This window comes from Phyllostomus hastatus, unplaced genomic scaffold (assembly GCF_019186645.2).
Source record: "Phyllostomus hastatus isolate PE091 unplaced genomic scaffold, TTU_PhHast_1.1 phas_contig_210, whole genome shotgun sequence".
NCBI classification, from domain to species: Eukaryota; Metazoa; Chordata; class Mammalia; order Chiroptera; family Phyllostomidae; genus Phyllostomus; species Phyllostomus hastatus.
In genome coordinates, this window is record NW_025333737.1 from 16,478,922 (window position 1) to 16,501,720 (window position 22,799).

Here is a 22,799-nt window from a genome sequence, read left to right on the forward strand (position 1 = left end):
TACCTGAAACCTGGTTGGAAGGATTATGGTGTTACGTAGAGTTAGTCGATATTCCAAACAGTCTCAGGTGATTTCCCCAAGAAGAGATCCCCAACCGTGGCCTCCAAAGATAACCTTGTAGGCGGTGCCAAAGTAACAGAACCCAAGAACTGGGCCTCTGGGTGTATAGGTTGGTACCCAGAATATCCAGAGACTATTGAAAAATATGTACAGAAAGGTAGCAATTACTGTTTGTCGTGGAATGAGGCTGGCCTGCACGCTCCCCCAGGAGCCCTCGCCTGGGGAAGGTGATTAAAAATAGAACTGCGTAGCACTTCCTGCTTGGCAGATGGCTGATCGCAAACGCTGGGGCTCGCGCTGACCTTTCCTTTCTGAAATCTGCTCTGTGTTTCCATGATGCTAACCGAGTCCCTCTCCAGACCTAATCAAAGAGCTGGCTGGAAGAAAAAAAAAAAAACCACACAACCAGGCTTGCTGTCCTGGCTGGGCTCAGTCATGGAGCAACTTGAAAGTGCTGGAATTTGCATGGAAACACCCACTCCGTGGTCCAACTGGCTGGTCCTTGTTTAAAAATGAACAAGTTCTGCTTTCAGATGTTGTGTCCAGTGCTGTTGAGAATCCCACACCCTCTCCACCCCCATCATCAAGGGGAGATTAGTGGATAGGGAGCGATGAGAGTGCCCTGTGTTCGGACGTGTGCACAATAGACAATGCTCACACTCACTTCAAAACAAAGTAGGTGTCCAGAAGAGAGGGGCTTCTTGAGATTTGGCTTCTAGGGGGTGGCTCTGTCCCCATTGGCTATCGCCTTTCCTTGCTTACAAAGCACAATAATACTTGGGACAGTGCCCTGAGGTGGTATCCAGCTGTGGGAGATAGAAGTTATCTATTGTTTTTACTATTGCATGTAGCAAGCATCTAGGGGCCACCACTGACTTCTCATTGAGGTATTCTCACCAAGGAAAGAGATGGGGGTATACATAGGCTGTGCTAGGTCCTCAAGGTTTTCTTCAGCCTTCCTTCCTTTCCAAGGAAAGCCCCCTGTGGAGCCGCCCAGAGCCCACCTGGCATGCTGTCATCCTCTCTGGTCCCATCTCCTTCGTTTGACCCACACCACGAGATTCTGAGATTCTACCCACACCATGAGATTCTAATGTCACTGGACATTAGCTCCCCCCCTTCCCAATCTCTTAGTGTTGTAGACTACTTTAGTAGGACACAAAACTTGTTTGCCTGGGAGATGATTTTCCAATGTCTGGTATTTACAGTAGGCTGAGACCTTTCCATCGGCCAGGGGAGAAGGTTGAACACCAGTCTACATGAAAGGGATTTAAGTGTCTATGTCTCGAGGATGAGAGTCTCAGGGTGACGTAATCAGATAAAGTCCCCCTCATCGGCTGGTGAGGGGGAAAGACCTTGTATGCAGATAAACAGGAAGTTTGAAAACACAAGGGAAGAGGTCTAGCTCTGAGTCAGAAGTGTTTGCTTAATGTGCGAGGCGTATTCTCTCGAGAGGACATGGGCTCACAAGATGTTCACCCCCCCTAAGAGGCCTTACTACTCAACCCCCTCATTTCACAGATGACACAGCTCCCGGCTCAGGATCAGGGATCTGTCCAGGGACATCGTGCTGGTCAGAGGCACAGGGTCTGGCCCGGCGGGTAGTGCACAAGCTGGCTGGCCATCCCGATCCAGTCCTGTCAGGTCCCTAGAGGGGATGCCAGCAACCACCAGCCCAGCTTGTACGCTTCGGCAGAAATCTCTGTAACATGTATGTTCAGTCTCTTTCTTAAGAGCTCTTTGGCTGTGATTTCTTCAAGTCCCACCATGGCCTCCTTACCACCGTGACCCTTCTGAGTAACATCAGCTCTCCTTCCCAGCTCTGTTCCGAAGCCCAGTCCCCGGTGGGGGGTGTGAATGCAGAGGCAAGTGCAGATCTGTGCGAGCGTGCTCACTGGAGGGAAGCCTCCTGTGCACCTCCCAGCTGGGAGAACACAGTTGTGAGTTCATGAATCTGCTCTGGCTTCTGTGTGCAGGCTCCAGCCCAGCTGTTTAAGGAAGGCCTAGTGCTTCAGGTAGCATTTCCAGGAGGGGAAAGTGTTGAAAGTTAGAGAACACCTGGTATGAAACAAAAAGTCAAGCTCAGAAGACAGCGGGAAGCTTGGTGAGACTAAAACCATGCTGTCCTTGGGAAATTTGAAGGAACTCGTAGAGGGAAGGATGCCACCATGTATTGAAGGCCTGTTCGATGCCAGGCATTTTACTTTCTGTGAGGTGGGCATTATTATCCCATGTGGCAGAGAAGGAACTTGAGACCAGAGAGGTGAAAATGTCCAAGAATATATGATACAGAAAGTGCCAGAACTGAGAATTCAGTCTAGTTCATCCCACTACTTAACTCTTTCATTACACCACGGTGTTACACTGGGAGGGGTTTAGCCCATGGAAGAAACCTTGATGTGGGCAAGATGACAGCATCAAAGCTATAACTTGACATGCTGTTTGGCACCAAAGGATGGGAAGATGGAGGACTCAGGGAGCCGTCAGGAGACAGAGTTCGTTCAGCCCACATACGAATTTTGCTACTGTCAGAGCGCCTGGTGGTGAGTTTCCTGTCTCTGGATGTATTTAAGCAGAGGTTTGATAGAAAGGTGGACAAGGTCCATGCATCAGGTGAGTGGTTGGCCTTTGGAGCTTCTTCAAATCTCAGTAGTGTGACATTAAAACTAGATGAAGTCATAAGCATATATTGCTTTTGTTTTGAGATCCTCCACTATGCTCCACGGCACAGGATTCCTGCAGACCGCAATTAATTACGTATTTCTCTTCTGTAATCCCCCCAAGCAATCTTCTGGGTTCTTGACTCACTCTCTGCCATGAAATTCAGGTGCCAAAGAAAGGATTTCTAAGGGGCTTCGTTGCTTTAATTTATTTTCCGTGGGTTGTAAAATAAGAATCATCCATGGAGCAGTGAGCTGGGAAGGCTCTGCAGGCTGGGATGCAGAGAACGGCCCTGGGTGGTTTGCAAACTTAATTGTATCCGGTCACTCAAGAGTGGCCAAGCTGTGGTGAAGTGATTCACCCTCACACAACTCCCAGGAAGCTAATAGGTAGGACAGAATTCTAATTAATTAATTTACAGCGGAACAGACAGTCCTGAAAGCTTGAACTGTGCGTTATCTTCCTTGAAGGTAAACCCACTTGAGCGAGAGAATTGAAATTAGGCGGTTGCTAAGTAAATATGGAATCAGAACAGAGGAAGTCAGATATCCTAAGAGATTTTAATCAGTCTTAATGGCTTGCTCCATCCTCCTTCATCAAGGAGACAGACTTTCCAAGTGAACGACGTGCCCCTGAAAAATTCGGGGGCTTGGAGTCAAGTTCTGACTGCGGCTCACAGTGTAAAACCAGACGAGTCCCATGAGCCGCCCTGGGCTTCAGTTTCCTCCTCTTTCGGAGGTCGAATCAGTGACTGTGTGTGAACACCCGAGGTGTGTGTCAGTGTCTGTCTAATTCTGTTGGGCTCCTTCTAGGAAGTCACTGGGGCAGCACCCTTGTGACCCCGTCTTCACTCTCCTCTAGACTTGGGAGCCAGACGACCCAGGTCTCTGTCGGGTACTGGCTGCCGGGGGCACGCGTCTTTACCTCGCTCTGCCTTACTTTTCTCATCTGTAAAATGAGGGCAACGACCGTACCACTTCCTTAGAGCGTTGAGAGGGTTAGCTGAGTTGGCTGACATAAAACAGCTCGAGTCCTGCCTGGCGTGCGGTGAGCACTGTACAGATGTGAGCCGTCACTGCTGCTGTTCCTCAGTTTAAGAGCCACCTCACTTACAACTGTAAACTCTCTCCAGTATCGCTCTAGGGATTGCTTCTTAGGAAATAATTAAAAAGCCATCCCTCCCGCCATAGCTTCACTCTGGGAGGGAAGCTTCTCTGGCCTTTTTGCGCGGATTGGCTTCGGCGGGGACTTACCGAAGAGAGTCTGCAGGTTTTAGCGGACTTTCCTCTGGAGGGTGAGGACGCTTTGGTTTGCCAGTGTCCAGCTGGCTTTGGAGACAGTAGCATAGATTGAATAAATAAATCTGAGAACTTGGTATTTGTCCTTTCTAGGTTTACTAATTTGTATTATCCTTTTAAGTTTAGCAGCTCACAGTGAATTGTTTTCAAAGGCCTAATGGTTTTGAGAGACACTTGAGCACCATCATATCAGCCCCCTGTCAAGTTTTAGGTTTATATTTGAATTGAACTGCAGGGGGCCCAGCTGTGAATGGCTCGTTGCCATTACATCCCGACTGGACTCGGCACCTCTGCTCCCTAACTCAGAAGCCAGACTCCCCGAAGAGACCGAGTGAGGGCGACATGCCAGGCTTCCTTCTCTAGAGGACAGGCCTGTGTGCTTACAGGAATTCCCTGCGCTCCGCCCCTCAGGAGAAGGCGTGTTTTCCATGCCGCCTCTGTGGAGAGCGAAGGGGGAGTGCAGGCAGCCGAGCGCTGGCAGCATCTGCTTTCCCACCGGCTGTGTGTTGACATTGGCATCTCCTGTCCCAGCCGTTTGCCACAGACTCAGAGCCTGTCCACTGCTCTCGGTTCATCAGAGCACAACCACACGGCCCCCAGCCACATCTGAGGCCCTCGGGACAGCTGGGAGAGGTGTGGGGGAGCTGTGGAGGGCTGCAGCTGTAGAGGGGTTCAGAAGAGGGTCTGGGGAAGCTCTGGTAGACAGCCCAGCCCTTCCAGACTAGTCATCTAGCTCCCATTTTAAGTCCTGAAAGCCGGTGGTGGTTTGTAAGGAAATAAACGCTTACTAAATACTCTGTGAGCCAGGTACTGTGCTTTATGTCCAGGCATTTGCTTAACGCTCTCAGTGTCCCTGTGGAATAGGCATTCTGTTTCTCCCTTTTGCAGACGGGACCTGGAGGCTCAGAAAGATGAAGTGCCTTGCCCAAGGTTACACAACCAGCAAGGGCTGGAGCCAAGGCCTGCCTAGCTCCAAGCCTGCATCTTTTCTGCTCCACATCAGGCAGGCGTGACACCGGGAGGGAGCAGACCTTGTAGGGTCTCTCTCTACTTTGTTTCTTTACTCTAGGCCCACCCCTGAAAGCAGCCCAGCTCACGCAGGTCAACAGGAAGGTGAATTTGAAGGGTCTGATGATTAAGTGACATAGATCTCAGCATCTCCCCCTCTCAACAATAAAATGTGGCACCCATGATACTCACCACCTTTTGTTTTGTGCTTTTGGGTTGTTTCTCGTAAGTGTATGTTCCCATGCCCTTGGAATTTTATGACTCTGCAGAGCAGATATTTCCTTAAGAGCCAGTCCCTTCCCTGCCCCTCCCTCCATCCATTTAGGGAATGTGAGGTTGCACTGAGACCTAGCAGAGCTCCGAGCCGGGGAGGAGGGCCAGAGGAGGCCATGCTTCTGCCCCTGGGCGGCACATGTGGCCTTTCCCCATTCAGAATCTCTGGACAGATGTGGGAAAGCTTTTTGTGGACCGTCAAGACATACAAATGGCTTTGTCCTTTCTTCCTTAGTCTTTCCTGGTGACCTGTGTCCCAGTGTGGAAGTTGTACAGAGTCAGGAAATTCCCCTTATAATTAACCCAGGCCTCCTGTTCCCATCCAAGTGCATTTCCTCTTGTTTTTACTGCAGAGAAGATGGAAGAAATCCCCTTTCATTTTCTTTCCTCTTAGCTAAGTGTTCACAATTTCTTTCTTTTTCTTTGACACAGTTTCTTTTTTTTTAAGTAATGTTAGAGTTCGTATTCTGGAAGTTTTCATAATTTTCATTGTTCTTTATCATCACCCTTTCCACTTTCTCCATACGCTTCCTCAGGGTGAAATCCAAACAGGATCCAGTATTATTTTGCTTGGGTTTCAGCTCTTTGGAGTCAAGCCTGTGCCTTACACTGACCCCCAATAGGAAACCCCACCAAGTCTAACTATGGATGGAGAAAAGAATGAGAAAGGAAAAAAAAATCCTGGCCTGACCCTCCACAGCCCAAGGTCACTTCCTTTGAGGTGGGGGCAGGGGTTTTACTGATCCTCTTTTGTGTCTCTACTAACACGCTACCTTTTCACTGAGATGGTCCATGGTATAGTATGTGGTGTCTTGAGCAAATCCATAGGGACATAAAGTGGGTTCATGGTTGCCAGAGGCAAGGGAAACAGGAGGTGACTGGTAATGATGGGAGGTTTCTGCTAGGGTCTGTGAATCAGATGGTAGTGATGGTGGTACAGCCTTGTGAACACACCAAGAGCTGCTGAATTGTGTACTTTAAAAGGGTGACCTTTGTGGAAATGTGAATTACATTTCCATTAGACAAAATTCACCTTTATTTTGTGCCAATAAGTTCTTTTATAGTTATATAATAAAACAAATTCTAGCAACAGCAACAAAATTCATATAATGCCTTGAAATTTAGGAAGGGCTTTCTTTTGTACACATCATCTCATTTGTTTTGTATGCAAATCTGGTGTGAATGTGAACACTGGTTTGTTGTGCCCATTATACAGATTGGAAAATTGAGTCTTAGAGCAACTCTTGGCTTGCTCAGGTTAGTGACAATAGCTAGTATATGGCGGAGCCGGGGCTCAAACTCAGTCAGTCTGCCTCTCGGAAGTGCATGTAATTAAGACCTTGCCTGTGGATGGTAGGTGGGAGAAGCACGCACCGAGTGTTTTCAAGGATTCACAGAGTATTATGCGTGGAAGGGATCATGGAAAGCTTCGGTCCCATTCCTCCATTTTTATGGAGACATTGAGTTGCAAAGAGTGAAAGACTTGCCTTTTGTCATGATAGGAGAGAAAGGGGGAGACCACAGTCTCCCAGGTAGATGAGGATCAGCCTTGTCATTTCTCCTCTCGGGGCTCCAGAAAAGGCCAGCGAGGAAGGTGGGGAACTGACCTTTCTACTCGGCACTGCAGGTACCTTGTTTTTTCAATGTGACCCTGTGAAACAGACGTGGGTTCCATCTACACATGGAAAAGATGTAGAAGCTGAGAGAGGCTAAATAATTCTTCCAAGGTCAAGGAGCTAGTAAGGTGAAGCTGTAAAACCAGAATCTGATCCTGAATTTCTGGTGCCGAGACTGGGTCCCCTAATCACGTGCAGATACGCGTCTATTTCAGTAGCTTCCAGGTGGACGCCTGCCTCCCTCGTAGCTCTGTGCTCCTGCTGAGGCGCATGCTCAGTTGACCTTCCCAGCGAGGGGAGGGGACCATGTCTGAGAGGCTCTGCTTCATGCCAGGGGACTTCACGCCTGAGTCCATCAACAGACGGGACTCCAGGGTGAGGACCTGCGCCTGTCACCAAGGGAAAGGAGCCTGAATGCTTGCTCTGTTGCCACTTCCCCCCAAAGTATTCATTTTTCAACGACCCTCCTACTTTTGAAAGCAATTGCTGTCTTCCACACTTTCAAAGGGGCCAGAAAGCAGTGGTTTTGGCTACCAAACAGGAAACGCAAAACCCTTTCCGTTCCTTTGAGCTGGCTGGAAGGGCTGGGCCTGAAATGATTACTTTCCTATAAAAGACAGAAGAAAAGTTTTGTGTAATTAAAAAAAAAAACCCTTCCTGGAGCCCTGAATACCAGCTGTGGTTGACACACCGCACAGGAGAGAGCCGCCTTTGCCTGGCGGGAACGACAGCGGACAGCTGTGTCTGGCAGTCTGCTCGGGTCTCCTGGTCTGAGGTTCTGTTGGCTTCACTCCAGTTGCTTCCCTACCCTCCTCTCAGTCTCCCTACCTTTGTGCCACCCTCACTCCGGGGAGTGCCGGGCTGTGCCTGGTTGTGCCAGACTGGGCCGGGCCCCACCGGATACAGGGGCCCAGCCGGGGCCTATTCTTGTCTGTGTCTATTTGCAAGATGCCTGTTGTTCTCCACGGCTGTTTTTCCCATCGTTGCTGTTGACTTGGCAGGGCCCCAGGGTGGAAGCCCTGCCGAAGAGCTCTGCCCCAAGAAACTCGGCAGCTCCTGAAGCCAGGCTGAGGACCAGGTCCGGGAACCCTGTCGCCCAGGGGCTGCCTGAGGAGATACTGCCATGAGACAGCCCTGCTTGGGTCTGGCACCCTGGTGCAGGGCCTCGGCCAGCATGCTCTCGGAGAACAAGCCTGCAGGAACCGTGGTGGCCCTGTGCGGGCCTCGGGGCCTGGCTGGCGCTCCTCTTCTCTGCCACGTGTCCTGCCTTAGCCCCACTTTCTAGGAATTCTCATCAGCGTCAGGGCTGGGGAAAGTTCTTCCTCAGCCCTGCCTTGGAGCCCCCAGAGCAGTGGCCTCAGACTTTTAAAATCACATGTCCCTGTCAGAAGAATATTTGAGCATGTCCTCCGAGTACGTGTCCTTACTGCGTGAGCGGTATGTGAGTGGTATGTGTGTGCTGCTGCTGCTGCTGTGGAACATGTACATTATATGCATATCTAAGAAGAAAATTTTAATGATTTATGTAATTTTAAAAGATGGAAGGAAAAATGAAACAATTATGAATTTGCTTTTTTAATCTTATTTTCATGAAGATACACTCTTAAAAAAAAATCTTACCACTTTCTATACAGTATTCAAAGGCAGAGCACATTTCAGTGCTTCATTTTAAGTTTCCCTCGCCGCACCCTCAGAAAGGGACACTCAAATGGAACATGAGTAGCATCTTTGTGCTTAAAAAAATCATGATCCCCACTTTCCAGTCTGCCCACCCATGACACGAAGGTTTTTACTGAACTTCCCAGTTGCTCTTGCAGATTTCCGGTAAAGGGGTTTTAACAAGGCTACAAACCCCTCTAAAACTCTTTGTTTGGAATTCTTTTAAATCGATAAGGAAATTGTTTTTACAATTCTTCATTGTACAAATATAGGAGTACAATGTAAAGATAACAGGAAATTTTAGAGATGGCTTATTTTTAAGAATTGGATTTTTAAAAAATTACTTTTAATTTTGCACACAGTAAAATACACTGTCTGGTGTATGGTCCTGTGAGTACGACAAACACATAGTCTTGTAACCACCCCACAGTCACGGCCCGGAGCAGTTCCCTCGCCGGCTAACTCTCTGTGGTCTGCTTCCCCCCTTCCCCATAACCTGTGGCAGCCACTGACTGTCTTAGCCTAGAGCCTTTCTGATTCATTCATGCTGTTTGTTCATTCACTGATTGCGAGGCACTGAGATTGTTTCCAGTTTTGGACAATTACAAATAAAGCGTCTAAAAACATTCTTGTCCAGGTTTAAACATAGGTTTCCATATGACATGACTGCACAGAACCACCAGACTATCTTTTTTTGAAGATTTTATTTCTTGACAGGCGTGGGGGAGGAGAAAGAGACGGAGAGAAACATCAATCGCCTCTCACGCTCCCCCAACAGGGGGCAAGCCTGCAACCAAGGCATGTGCCCTGACTAGGAATCGAACCAGCAACCCCTTGGTTTGTGGGACGACACCCAACCCACTGAACACTAGTCAGGTCAAAACCACCAAATTTTTGTCTAAAGTGGTTGTGCTGTTTTGCAATGTAGGAGAGTTCCTTCTGCTTGCTACACATTCTTGACAGCACTTGGTTTTCTCAGTTAAAGAATTTAACCATTCTAATATGTGTGTAGTGGTATCTCACTGTGTTTTTAATTCATGTTTCCCCTAATAACTAGTGATGCTGAGCATCTTTTTATGGGGCCCATTTGTCATCTGTTTATCTTTCTTGAAGTCTGTTCAAATCTTTTCCCATTTTCTTATTGTTGAGTTTTGAGAGTTATTTATATATTCTAGATATAAGTCTTTTGTGAGATATATTATTAGCAAGTATTTTCTCCCGGTCTAAGTCTTATTTTTCATTCTCTTAGTGTCTTTTTCAGAGCAAAAGCTTAAAATTTTGAAGTTCAATTTAGCAGTTTTTAAAATAAATTATGTTTCTGGCATAATAACTAAGATATCAGGTCACAAAGGACTTTTCTCCTGCATTTTCCTCTAAATCCATTTTGAGTTAATTTTGTATAGGCATATAAATTTTAAACTACAAAGATCATATGGGGAAAATATTGCCAAATACCAGTTCTCTCCATAGCATATTTCTTTCTAAAAGGAATTATACTCGTATTTCCATTTCCTGTTAAAATGTCACCTTTGCGCCCTGGCTGGTATAGCTCAGTGAATTGAGTGCGGGCTGCGAACCAAAGCATTGCAGGTTCGATTCCCAGTCAGGGCACATGCCTGGGTTGCAGGCCACGGCCCCTAGCCAACCGCACATTGATGTTTCTCTCTCTCTTTCTTCCTCCCTTCCCTCTCTAAAAATAAATAAATAAAATCTTTTTTAAAATCTTAAAAAAAAGTCACCTTTGCTTTAAAAGGACAGGTTTCATATGTTTGTTTATTCATTCATTTATTTATTTATTTTTGAAGATATTGTGAAGTAGCTGACTTTTTACCACAAAGGCCAGCTAGTTTGGGATGCTCATCTTTTTTGCAAAAGAAAAATGTTTAACTTTACATTTTTAAGATCTTAGGTGGTACTTGATCCCACAAAAACTCACAAGGGTCCTGCTGCTTAAAGATCTTCTGAGATTAGCCTCATTATTGACACAGAAATATAGCACAGAAATAGTGGTATTCAGGATGTGCTAAAAGCAGAGGCCAAAGCGTACCTCCCCCCCTCACACACACATGGGGAGAGTCCCACACTTCCTTTGAGACACTGGTATACACATGGCACATGCTAGCCCAGGGAAGATTCCACTGGCAATCCATATCTTATGACTATTTGGTGAAAATTTTTAAGATAAAAATAGATAAAATTTCTAGTATTTTTCCTACCCTGGGGGGTCGTGCACCTTCTGGGGATACCACTGCCCTGAAAAGTCTTAGAACACTTCCTCGCGGGTGGTAGGTGATCTGTGAATGTTCGAGAAATAAGTGACTTTTCCTGTCAGAAATGGTGAAGCTGTGGTGCTTCATGTGGTCATTTTCCTGTCTGCTTTCTTCAAGGATGTGTTTTCCCATAGCCACCGTCTTCTAAGCTCTGAACCAAAGGTCTTACATGTTTTTTAGAGGGTGGCACTCCTATTATCCATCCATAGGACCGTGGAACCATGAATAAATACAGTTTTGGAGCTGGAAAGGGATTTGGAGGTCAGCTAGTCCAGATTCCTTCTTAAAGTCAAATTAAAAAAGGAGCAGACAAGGAACAAGAGGAGTCCCGAACACAGGTGCCACCCGGGAACCTCTTCCTGGAAGGTCAGAGGAAGCCGAGCTGAGACTTAGGGTTGGTTGGCGAAGAGCCTCCCCTCAATGTCTGAGGGGACACTGTGGGCAAAGCTGGTGAGATAAGTTTCCAGGAGCTTCACGTGGTTTGGCCCAACTACAGCAAAGCTACACTGGGAAAGGAGCAAGAGAAGAGACTGCAGGGGTCAGTGGGGCCAGACTGTGACGCTGTCACTACCCTGGTAGCACTCAGGTGCCTTTGCTCTAAGGTTGAGCTGACAGGTTGGCCAAATGGGTCCATGTTACTGGGACATTGTCTCAGCTAAACATCTGGCCTGGACTCCCCGGTCCCCAGTTTCAAGGTTGTGATACTCATATTCATGCTCAGTTCTCGCCTGGGAGCTCCTGGGAGCCCCAGGGATGCTTCGAGACCCAGAGGAAAAGAGAGAGCTGGTTTAGGTGTGAGCGGCGACTGGGGAACATTGGGAGCCACACCTGGGAGTGAAGGCGTCTGGCGCATTTGGACGCGGAGGCGACCAACAGCCCAGCTGCCCCAAGGCTGCTTCCTCACGAGTCAGGAACCCTGCCTTTCTCTCCGGCTGGCGCCGCCGATCCCCAAAGTCCTGCTTCTGACAGCGACTCTCTCGTGGGCAGTGATCTGTATCCTGTCTGGTTCTCTCTAGTGAACCAGTCCCCCCCAGATTTCTCCAGCCACTGAGTAACAGAGGTCATGGGAGGGCCTGTTACTGGTTTGTTTTTAGAGTGGATTTCAGAGCCGACTAGGGCACTTAATTCAGGGTCCAATTGTCAGGCCACATTAAAAATGCAGGCAGCAATGTGGAACACGGCTGGCTCATGTCAGCCAGACATGGTGTGTAACCAGAGGAGGAAAACACGCACCGGGCCTGTGTTAATGGAAGTCGACGCCAAGTGGCATGGCACGCTCTGGCTCCCGTTTCTCCTGTCCCCTGCCACGTCCGGCCGGAAGAAAGAAGCTCGTAGTTGAGTAGAAGTGAAAGCGGGACGGCTGCCTAATGAGCCTTCCTGTGACTGAGACACCGCGTGGCTCACACCTCAGGAGGAGACTCTGCTTTAGGAGGATGGAGCCTGTCGCGGCCGTTAGGACCTACAAGCAGGCCCCACAAGTGAGAAGATGGTGGATTTGGTGGCTTATTCTTGCCCCAGCAATTCTTTGCTGTCTGCTGCAGAGCGGGACCCAGAGGCGGGCAAAGGTGCGGGCGCTGGTTTCCAGGCCCCGCCACCTGGAGGAGAGCTGTGGCCAGCGCAGGTGACGGCAGTCGGGGGGTGGGGGGGGGGCCAGGAAAAGTGTGGCTGGGTCACCTCAGGCCGATCCATTGTGTCAGATGCTGTCCGGAGGGAAGGAGTTTTTAATGATAGTGTGGAGTTTGTGTTTTTCATATCTTCTCACCTGGGCCGGTGCAAACAGTCCAGGTGTGGGCTGGCCTGGGCTCTGTCGCCGTTTATTCTGCCTTCTCCCCCGCCATGCCATTCGCCAGCTGAACTATTAATTGTCTCACTGTTCCCTTTTGCTGTGTCCGTCCTGGAAGGTCACGATCGTTGTGACTTGGGGCTGGTTTCCTGAGTGGGTGGATGGAAGGGACTGTCTAACCATCGATTTGTGTTTTTGCATTTCAGTCGTTCCAAGGAAGCCAAGGACGAGCGTACCTCTTTAACTCAGTGTGAGTGTCTCTGACTGCACCTCCATTGTCTGGTGTACATGTGGAGGGGTGGGAAGAATAAAACTCTCGATGGTCCTCTGTGCCACAGGAAAAAAACCGTGGAGTGCTCATTTCCACAAGTGGTAGCCAGTTATCTTAGGGGAATTTTTTTTGGCACCATCTTTGGCTGCTAAAAATAATACATTCGCTATCCCCAGTAGGCGCATCAGAGAGCTGTGGTCTCGGAGGGAAGAAGCTGAAGTGCTTCTGAGAGAGCCCTCGACATGAGGTCTTATGACCGGGTCTGAGACACGTTGTTGGGGAGGAGAGAGTGAACAGAAGACACCGACCTCCATGGAAGGGCCTCAGGCTGGAAGGAAGGCCTGGTCAGGGCCAGTCCCCACCCCACCCTCCGCAGACGCAGTAGCCTTGGTCCCCGGGCATGTCAGTTATGGCCTCTTCCCGGGAGAGGAAGGTGAAGCTCCCACAAGCCCGATGAACTGTGAAAATGGAAATCTAGCGTGCTCAGCCTGAGATAATGTGCGCTCCGCAGAGGAGTAGAGTATGTTTGACATTCCCGTCTGTAGTCAGTCACCAGGAGGCTCTGAGGGCCCGCGCCCGTAGCTGTGGACTTCACCGTGTGCCCACCAGTTTGTCCCCTTAACTCCCCGAAATTAAAAGTGCTTGTTAGAAAAATTCCAGACAAAGTCTCAACCATCAAGACTATTTTTAGTAGACTCATTGAATCAGAACTCGCAGACCTGAAATTCACTTCAGTGGAGATTTTCCACGCGGCTGCCCCTTGGGGGTGGTTATTGATTGCAGTTATAGACGAGGCCCTTCTCGGCGCTGGCCTCCCTCGAGGCAGGCGCGCTCAGTTAGTGTTTTGCTGGAAGCTCAGCTTGAGCAACTGATGATGAGCATGTGACTAACTGCCCGCCCTCTCTCTGTCCCCTGGCACAGAGTTAACGTGGGCTGTGGGCCTGCGGAAGAGCGAGTGTTGCTAACAGGACTGCATGCAGTCGCAGACATTTACTGTGAAAACTGCAAAACCACTCTGGGCTGGAAATATGTAAGTATTGGGAAATCTGGTGCAGAGAGGGCCGTGAAGGGGGTGGCCGAGAGAGAGCCTCACACAGGAGCAAGCTCTCTGTGGCCTGTGGGACTGGTGTTGACCAGGACAGGAGACCAAGCTCAAAGAGCAGCGCCTGGCACACTCCTCTGTTTGCCACATGCATTCTTCCCTTCTGCTGACGGTCCTCTCTGTCGACTCGTTCCCACACACCTGCCCCTGCAGTGGGCAGACGGACAGACACACATACACATGCCCCTTTGCCTTTTGATTTAATAAACAATAATAATATTAGCACAAAACATTTCTTGACAGCTGACTATGTTCCAGGCGTACATTCCCTTTCTTCACAGCACCCCTAGAGGGCAGGTCCTATTCTGTGGATGAGGAAACTGAGATTTACGGAGGTTAACAGTGTGTCCAGTGCAGGTGGTGACTGCAGAGCAGACCTCATACACTTTCTTTCTTTCTTTTTTATTTATTTATTTTTAGAGAGAGGGGAAAGGGAGGGCAAAAGAAAGGGAGAGAAAACAGCAATATGTGGTTGCCTCACGTGCACCCCCTCCTGCGGACCTGGCCTACAACCCAAGCATGTGCCCTGATTGGGAATCAAACTGGCAACCCTTTGGTTCACAGCCCACGCTCAATTCACTGAGCTACACCAGCCAGGACTCTTTTTTTTTTTTTAATTGAATTTATTCAGTGACATCGGTTAATAAAATTATATAGGTTTCAGGTGTATAATTTTGTGATGCATCCTCTGTGTATTGTGTTGTGTGCTCACTACCCCAAGTCGGGTCTCTCTTCCTCACTAAGCCTCTGCTCTTTGGAGCTCCTACAGACGTCCCCAGAACGTCTCTCAGGTCCCCGGCCCTATGCCAGGCGTCACCAGACACTGTGAGTTTGCCCACCGTCAGATACAGTCATGGCTGGACTTTCCCAACTGCACATTCATTCCTTCATTGTTTGACTCAAAAATAGTCTTCATGTCTTCTTGGTACCTTGGAAAGTGAGCAGTCCTTTGCCAGGGCTGGGGAGTACATATATTCAATGAAAACAGACATATTATTGTGGTGGTCATATCATTGGCTGACCTTCCACAAGGCTTTTGTCTGCCCTGTCTGTCACCTCGGGGACATTGGAAAGCCAGTCTTCCTGTCTCTGGGAGGGCAATGCGTTCCCTGTGAAAGGCTGGGGTCCGTGTAAGGCTGGCTCACGTGGCCTGCGTTAGGTGGCTTCGCCAGGAGCTGGCAGAGTGGTAGTGCCCGGCCGTGTAGCTGTGCCGACTGTCACAAAGGTACCGCTCCCCAGGCTTCCGATAGTGGGTGAGGTTGTGGGGGGCGAGCAGGGAGAATAGGGGAAACCTCTGTGCCTTCTGCTCCTTTTGGCTGTGACCCGAAATCTGCTCTGAAAACTGTGAAGTCTGTTTTAAAAAATGCTGTTGAACAATGGCAGCCAGGCATCCAAGTGTGCTTGCATTTCAGTCAAGTTCAAAAATAGGCAAATCTTAAAAACAGCTGCAGGTGGAGTCTGTGATGGAGCAGCACTTACATCTCCCCTGAAACATTCGGAGTTCAGCAGGAAAACACCAAGACAGCGTGTTTCATGACACCAGGGTGGTTCTGGGAGAAGCTGGCCTTGGCCATTCTTCTCCCACCCCCGACCCCTGACCCCCACCCCGTATGGCACGGGCCCCCTCTGGGTGGTCTGTGGGCACAGGTCTGGGTCAGTTATTCAGAAATGCTCTGCGTTTCTCCATTTCCCAACCTCTTGGTAATCTTACCCTGTTCAGGCTGTGCTGGATCACAGACAGAAGATAAATCTGAGGTGGTTGGCTTTGCTCTTTACTTCAGGTCAGAAGAGTCACTCCTTTGGCAGAGCTTTTTTGAAAGCTTTTGTGCTGGATACGGAAGTGAAGAGAGTGAGTCCTCGCCCTCAGGGTGTGTACAGTCAGGGGGCTGGGGAGGAAGGCCTCAGGTAAACCGTGCAGTTTGGCAGGTGCCAGGTTTGCGGGGGGCAGGAGGGAGACCTCTCCCCCCAGAGTCATCAGTCACTATGGTGGGCTGGGCCCAGGGCTCCGATTGTCTTTCCAATTACTCTTTCTGACCCTCATCAGAATCCTGGGAAGTGTTAATGACTATCCCAATTCTGTAAATGGAAAGTTTATAATTCTGTAAACCGTAAACAGTTCAGCGATGCTCCTGATACTGGGAAGCAGAAGTGGAGTTCAGTCTGGGGTGCTGTGGACTCCGGAAGTAGCACTTCTGCCCTTGGAGTCCAGGTGTGTCATTTTGCAAATGCCCTGGGGCTGTTGAGGGTAATTTAATAGGGTAACTCTCTCATTTTCCTAGTTTTTTTTGTCCTCTGCCCACTCGGAACATACTACTATGGATCAGTAGGTCTTATTCCTGAACCACATTGTCTGTTGTATCTCTCTCTCTCTCTCACACACACACACACACCACCACCACCACCACACCCCCCCCTGCCCCCCTCCCCCAGGGGAGAAGGACGTGTCAGGGAGATTCCCGCTGAGCCCGCAGCTCTTGTGCGTGTGATGCTGTGTGCACATTCCCTCTTGGTGCCCCTCCCCTCCCCATGATCTGGACTGATTCCTCTCAACAAAACACTGGTCCAGCCTCTCCTCCCACCCGAGGCCCCAAGCTCTAGCACAGAGGATCCAGTTCATACTCGCGCTGCCCAGAACCTCTCGACAGTAGGATTTGGTTAACTCACGTGGGGATTCGGGAGGGAGAGCTGGTGTCCACTGCCTCTGTGCATCCAGCTTAGCCATCTAATGGCTCTGATGGTGCACCCAGAGGTCTTCAGGTATCTGCCTGCAGAGAAAATAGCCGTTTGATCTCACATCAGATAAAATAGCTTTTTGATCTCACATCTCTGCAGGACTTCTTTCTGTGGGGCTCATTATAAGCTGGGAAAGCCCACAGCGCTGCAAGTTGAGGACTGCAAGTTGAGGACGGGAAGCTGCCAGGTGCTTTGTCCTGAGCTTTCCCGCCAGAGGCCTGGCAGCTGGGTGGGGCTCGAGGGCTGCTGGGCCCTTCAGCCTGGAGTTCTCTGGAGAAAGGCAGTGAAGGAAAAACAGACTTAACTCATCTAACGTAGAAACAGCAAGATAAGACGTGAAAAGAAGACCTGTTCTGTCTCACAATACGTTGCTTCTCTCTCCGAGGGTCTTTTCTCTAAGCCTAACACAGTCCAGTTTAGAATTAGGACACAGGAACTTCATGGCTACGTCCATAGGGCAGATTTCGGGTTAGGCAGGAAACCAGGTTCCCCTAAGACAAAATATATACGCATTCGTGCATTCACTCAGCAGTGATTTATTGCAGCCCTGTTCTGTGCTGAGCCGTCTCCCAGGCTCTAGGAACACAGCAGTGAACGAAACAGAGGACTCGTCTGCCTTCCGGGAAGTTTCTGTTGCCGTAGTGGGGTCGACACACAGAATAGGTGGGCGAGTTGCAGTAAGCTGGCTAGTGGCGAGGGCTCTGGCGACCAAGCAGCAGACGAGGGGAGGGACTGCAGTAGAAGTTAGGATTCCAAGTAGCTGAGTGGTTGGGAAGTAGCAAGAGGGTAAACTTTGGGCAAAGACTGGAACGAGCAAAGACTCTAAAGAAATTCTGTTATATTGGGAAATTCCTGGTGTCGTCCCAGAGCTGTGGTCAGCCGAAGGGGACGTACGTAGTGTGTGTAAGTGGTGGGAGTCCCTCGGTGAGTCTGGGCAGAGCTGGGGGCAGGCTCCAGGGCCTGTCTCAGGCCCCAGCTTGGCTCCCGCGCCCCAGAAGTCACCTGCTTGTCTCGGGTCATTCAGCGTCTTTCCTCTTCCTTGTGTCTCCTAGGAACACGCCTTTGAGAGCAGCCAGAAGTATAAAGAAGGCAAATACATCATTGAGCTAGCACACATGATCAAGGACAACGGCTGGGACTGACTGCGGCGCGCCCGCCCGCCCACCCCCCCAGTGTCCGCGTGAATGCCGTCCAACCGAACATTCTACCCAAGCGCGAGAGAGTGACTGGACACTTGGTTCCATCGTTTAGGGGCCTTGCCCTCTGGGGCACCCTCCCACCCTGACACCGCCTTTCCGGTGCCCGGCCTCTAAACTGCTATCTCTCTGTCTCTTTGCTTTGTATCTGTTTGTGAGTCGGTCCTGGCTTCTCTCTCTGTCCTAGTGTTGGCTGAAAACAAAACACCAGAAGGAACGGATGCCTGATCGCGGGGTGGCAGCCCACCTTGATAAGGGCCCGGGGCCACGCAAGAGCTGCCCGACGGCCTCCTGCCAGGGGAGCAGTGCGCCGCGTTGGGGTGTGAGGAGGAGGGGAAGCGGGGAACCGTGAGTGTTCCGGGGGTGGGCAGGGGATGGGAGGGGAGAAGTAGGAACAGACTTGTGCTACTCCTGGAGACCTGGTGACTTAGGCTTGAAATTACCAACTTGTCTAAAAGGACAACAAGAAAAAAATACCTCATGACCGCATTCTCTCTGATCAGAAGCTTCTGTTCCTGCCCCCAATGTGCCAGGTTAGCGTGTGACCCCAGAAGCGACCCTAATTCTAGCGGGCGGGGCAGCAGCCTGGTTCTCCTGGGCCGAACTGGGGGGCTGTCTTGGCAGCAGTTAGTGACTCGGGGGAAAAGCCCAGATGGGTTTTGATGACTCTGAAATCCCACGGCTGCTCTGGGTAATCATCTTTTCCTCTTCAGCCACCGTAGGTGAGAGGAGAGGGGACCGCCATTTGCATTGGTTGCAAAATCCAAACGTCCCAAAGGCTTGGACCAGGAACCGAGTCCAGTCAGTCAGTGAGGAGAGCAGGGGGCAAAGGGGGCTGCAGTTGGGGAGCTCCTGCGGAAATGGCTCAGATGTTGGGCCAGGGGAAAAAAAAGTAAAACCAATTAGCATCGCTAACCTTTTTTTCCCTGACCCTCAGTGAGAGAAGAGCGTTGTGGCGAGGAAGGGTGTGGGGTGGGGCAATGCTGGGAGTAGTTTAGATTTGAACCACGACAGGTTAGGTGCATCTTTCGTCTTTGGTATGCGGTGGCTTCAGTGAGATCGGCAGTTCTTTGTACGTAGAGTTTTGGGTGTTTTTCTCCAGTTCAATCATTGTAGATTGTGGAAAACAAAGTCCCAAGGCTTTGAGCTTAGTGATAGCTTGGCTGGTAGATTCCTCATGCCCCTAGCTGTTCTCCTTGGATTTGGATGTTTTGTGTGGAGAGAGAACAATCAGAGTGGTCCAGCGGTGGGGAGGACTTAGATTTGATGTCAAGTGACAAATTTTAATGCTACCCCCTGCTCCTCACCTCCCTATCCAAAGTTCGTTGTACTAGGGGAAGTGGAGAACCAATCCCTGCAGGGCTCCTGCGAGGGGGAGGAGTCCGTTACATCCAATCAACACTGTGAAGCCAGTTCTGCAGCAATTCAGCCAGTACACGGTGCATGACCGAAACTCATCTAGCTAATTTCATTGCTTAGACTGAAAATATTATTGTTCAGATATGTGTAGGGTATGGCAGGTGATTCTCAGTATCTCATTGTCCAAGTAGGCTGATCAATATTCCAAGTAGGAATATTCACCTTAAAAGTCATAAAAGAAAGTATTCATGGAGATAAAAGTCTATACATTTGATTAACCAAGATTCAAGCAGCCAACCCAGGACATTTTCAGAACTGAACCGAATTCCCATAGGGAACGAGTCCGCAGTGGACATGGCTTTCCGTGTCCCCGTGAGCCGCTCGCTGAGTGGGGGAAGTGTGGGTGGGCATGGCCCTGCTGGGGCAGGACCGGACAGCAGGACCGGCAGGACGCAGGCGGCTCCTGGCTCAGCAGCCGCTGCCTCTGTGAGACAGAAGGAGCCCTAGCAATGGCATTCTGTGCCCAAAGACTTCTGGCCCACGCAGTTCGGTGCTGTGGTAGCCCTGGGAGATTGTTGTTCCCCCCACAATGCTGAAAAGCAGACTGAGGTTCCGAAAACGTGGTGTGTTTCTGCTCCCAGAGAAATACTTCCTCTGGCTCCCAGGCACTTCCAGGCCCAAGATCTCAAAAAAAATTTTTTTTTTAACTTTCACATTCCTCAGCTGGCTTGCCAGCACAGAACTCATAGATTCCCCTCCAGCCGCGCCCCCAGCAGAAGGTAGTGACCTTCATTTATGGGTTTTGATTGGCCCCTTTGCTCAGGGAATGTCCTGGCTATTGATACTCCTTCCCATAAAAAGAAAATGGGGGCTAAGCGTGGGTAGGTGTTTTGTCTTTAAAAGTAGAAATGGAGTGTGATGACGTGGGCACCAGACACAGGGCTGTAGAATTATCACCAGTCAGGGGAGACCCGTGTGTCACTGTTCTTCCTTGTGCTGGGGCCTCTGACGTGTGCGGGTCAGAGCAGGCTCCAGCAGAACCCTGGTTTGGGTGTTTGCAGCTACTACCTGTTGAGCATCCAGTGGGCGGATGGCGCCGTGCTTGGTGTAAGAGATCTGAGCAGGGTGTTGGTTTTTCCATAACTACAGAAAATCAAAAGCCCAGACCATTAGGCTTTCCCTTTGTGTCGATGAAACCAAAAGTGCTTCTTAAAACTTCAGCTCCATTCATGGCTTGTCTATCTAACATCATAGTTTTGGAGAGACCGCAGCTGAGCAACGGAGATGCGTCAACTGATGGCCTCAGTCAGTTCATTCTTTAATTTTCCTCACCAAATTATTGACTCAGAGCATAACCAAAGACCTCATCCACTCACCCCTGGTAGGTTCAGGGAACTGGAGTTCCATGTAAAGCTTGGGTGGGGCTGAGGGAGGAAGGAAGGGGAAAGGGAGAAGGGAGAAAGGGAAAGGCGTGGAGTTCTATACCTCAGCCAGCAGCTGCCTTCATTTTCAGCTGAAGTCCAGCCGCAGACCCTCCAGTTCCTCTCCCTTGTGCCATCCTTGCCCAGATGGCTTGGTGGCCCTGGATTCCATCCCACCCCATCCCTACCCACCCTTGATACCCGTCTCAGGCTGCTCATAGGCTGATTTGACATGAATCAGATTCAGCCGAAGCTGATGGTCACAGGTGGTCAGCTGGGCCCGGCTGAGCGCTGCCCCAATGCCGACGGCGGTGTGAGCCTGGAGACAGGAGCGAGGAGTCTGGGCTGGTGGGTCCGTGTGGGGGAGAAGAGGTAGCCCCTTTATAACAAGATTTTCAAGTGGATATATATAAAAGAAACAGTTGCTTGTGAAATATACTTTTGTAAATAATATTTAATTTTTTAAATAATATATTTGGTGCTGTTTTCTCAGATCCCCTGAGAGCACTTTTTATTTTCATTTTTAAATTTTACAGGTTCCTCTGCATTTCTTGAAGTATATTTTAAGGGAAACAGTGATCACCAATGTATTGTATTTTGTTTTGTTTTTTTAAAGACATCTCTATCACATTAGAGGCAATAAAGCAATGCCTCTCTGTATTTCCCCCAATGGAATGAACTCTACAGTACGTTACCAGGTTGGGAATCGAACTATTTTCTTGCACCGGTATTGGCCAGAAAAGAAAATAAATATAATCAAATAAATTTAGTAACAACTTAGAGTGAAACAAATTGGAAAATGGGAATCTTTTGTGTGTGTGTGCGTGTGTGTGTGTGTGTATGTGAAAAGCACTTTGGACTGTGCCTCCTGGTTTCTTTTTTATTGGGGACACTGTACCTATAGTTTACACCTTGGGCACATAAGGCTTTTCTTCTTTCTCTCTGGTGGTGGTTTTCTCTCTGAGTGGACCAGCAGCACAACTGTGAGATCTCGTTTTCCTGAGCACAGAGCTGTCGCCAGTCTATTCCTTTTTCTTTGCGCACTCAGCTTTTACAGACTGGAAAGGAAATCTGTTGTCTGTGAAGATCCAGCAGAGTCAGATCTGTTGGGGTGTGAGTGTGCTCATCGCGGAACCCAGGGCTCCAGCTGCTGTAGAAGCCACATCATGCTAAAACATTGACTGGTTTGGGTGGAAAGATCGGTGATGAAATAATGCACATACCTTGTCGGGAAACAGCTTTTTAATTTTTTTTTAAGGTCAGTTTGCCTCAGGTTCAGGAAGAGGCTGAGAAATCAAATCTTGAACACAATCAACTTACATTATTTTTGTAAAAGTCTGCCTCAAATGAGAAATCACGCTAACGGTCTGGGTGAAGGAAAGAGATGTTTAATTTTTTTAAATTAAAGTACAGTCATGAAATCTGCCAGTAGTGAAAGGTAAAGCCAAGAAGCAAGCTCTTACCATTTTACCAAATTCTCTCTGCCGTATGTTTTTGTATAACATTTCAGTGAAAGTGAGAATTCGAGTTTCCGACCTGCAGAGACTGTCTTTAAATACAGACTGTTTATGCTTGTGTTTACAGACGATTTGTTGGGTTTGGGTTTTGTTACTTTCTTTCCTTTGTTTATGTTGTTGTTGTTGTTGTGGCATTTTTCAGGTCACTTTGCTTTAATAACAAAGATCATAATTTTCCAATAATTTGTCTTCACCATCTCCTGTATTTGTACATAGTGATTCAGTATTAGACAAAAGTGCATTGTTTCTGTCATATTTCCAATCTGTGTTGGTGCTCATTTGAGAAAATAAAGTTTTCAAATATTAATTCTTTGGAGGGCTCGTCTGCCTTAATTGACCCAGCCAGTTTTAGCTTGATACTCAATACCGAAAGGCCTGCGGGAGGTCACCTGTAACCCAATTCACAGACCTGTTAGCTAAGACCCCGAGGACTTATTTTCTCCGAGGAGGGTTGGCCAATTGAATAAAAAGCAGGTCTCCTGCTTATCTACAAATACTTTTCCTGGCTCTAGATATGAGAAATGCATGAATGACCTTAATCATTTCTGCCCACCAAGCCCCATATTCTCAGT

General features: G+C 49.0%; 1 protein-coding gene across 6 annotated transcripts in view; it reads left to right on the top strand.

Moving 5' to 3' along the window:
- The window catches only part of YPEL2 (yippee like 2), a 58,021-nt gene extending 35,487 nt beyond the window's left edge, over positions 1-22,534 (top strand). For all 6 annotated transcript variants that reach the window (XM_045836397.1, XM_045836393.1, XM_045836395.1 and 3 more), the window contains 3 exons: positions 12,835-12,878; positions 13,821-13,929; positions 17,787-22,534. In XM_045836397.1, the coding sequence (XP_045692353.1) occupies positions 12,835-12,878; positions 13,821-13,929; positions 17,787-17,876 (243 nt within the window). In that variant the 3' untranslated portion in view covers positions 17,877-22,534. The remainder of the gene's footprint in view (positions 1-12,834; positions 12,879-13,820; positions 13,930-17,786) is intronic.
- The last annotated feature ends 265 nt before the right edge of the window (positions 22,535-22,799 follow it).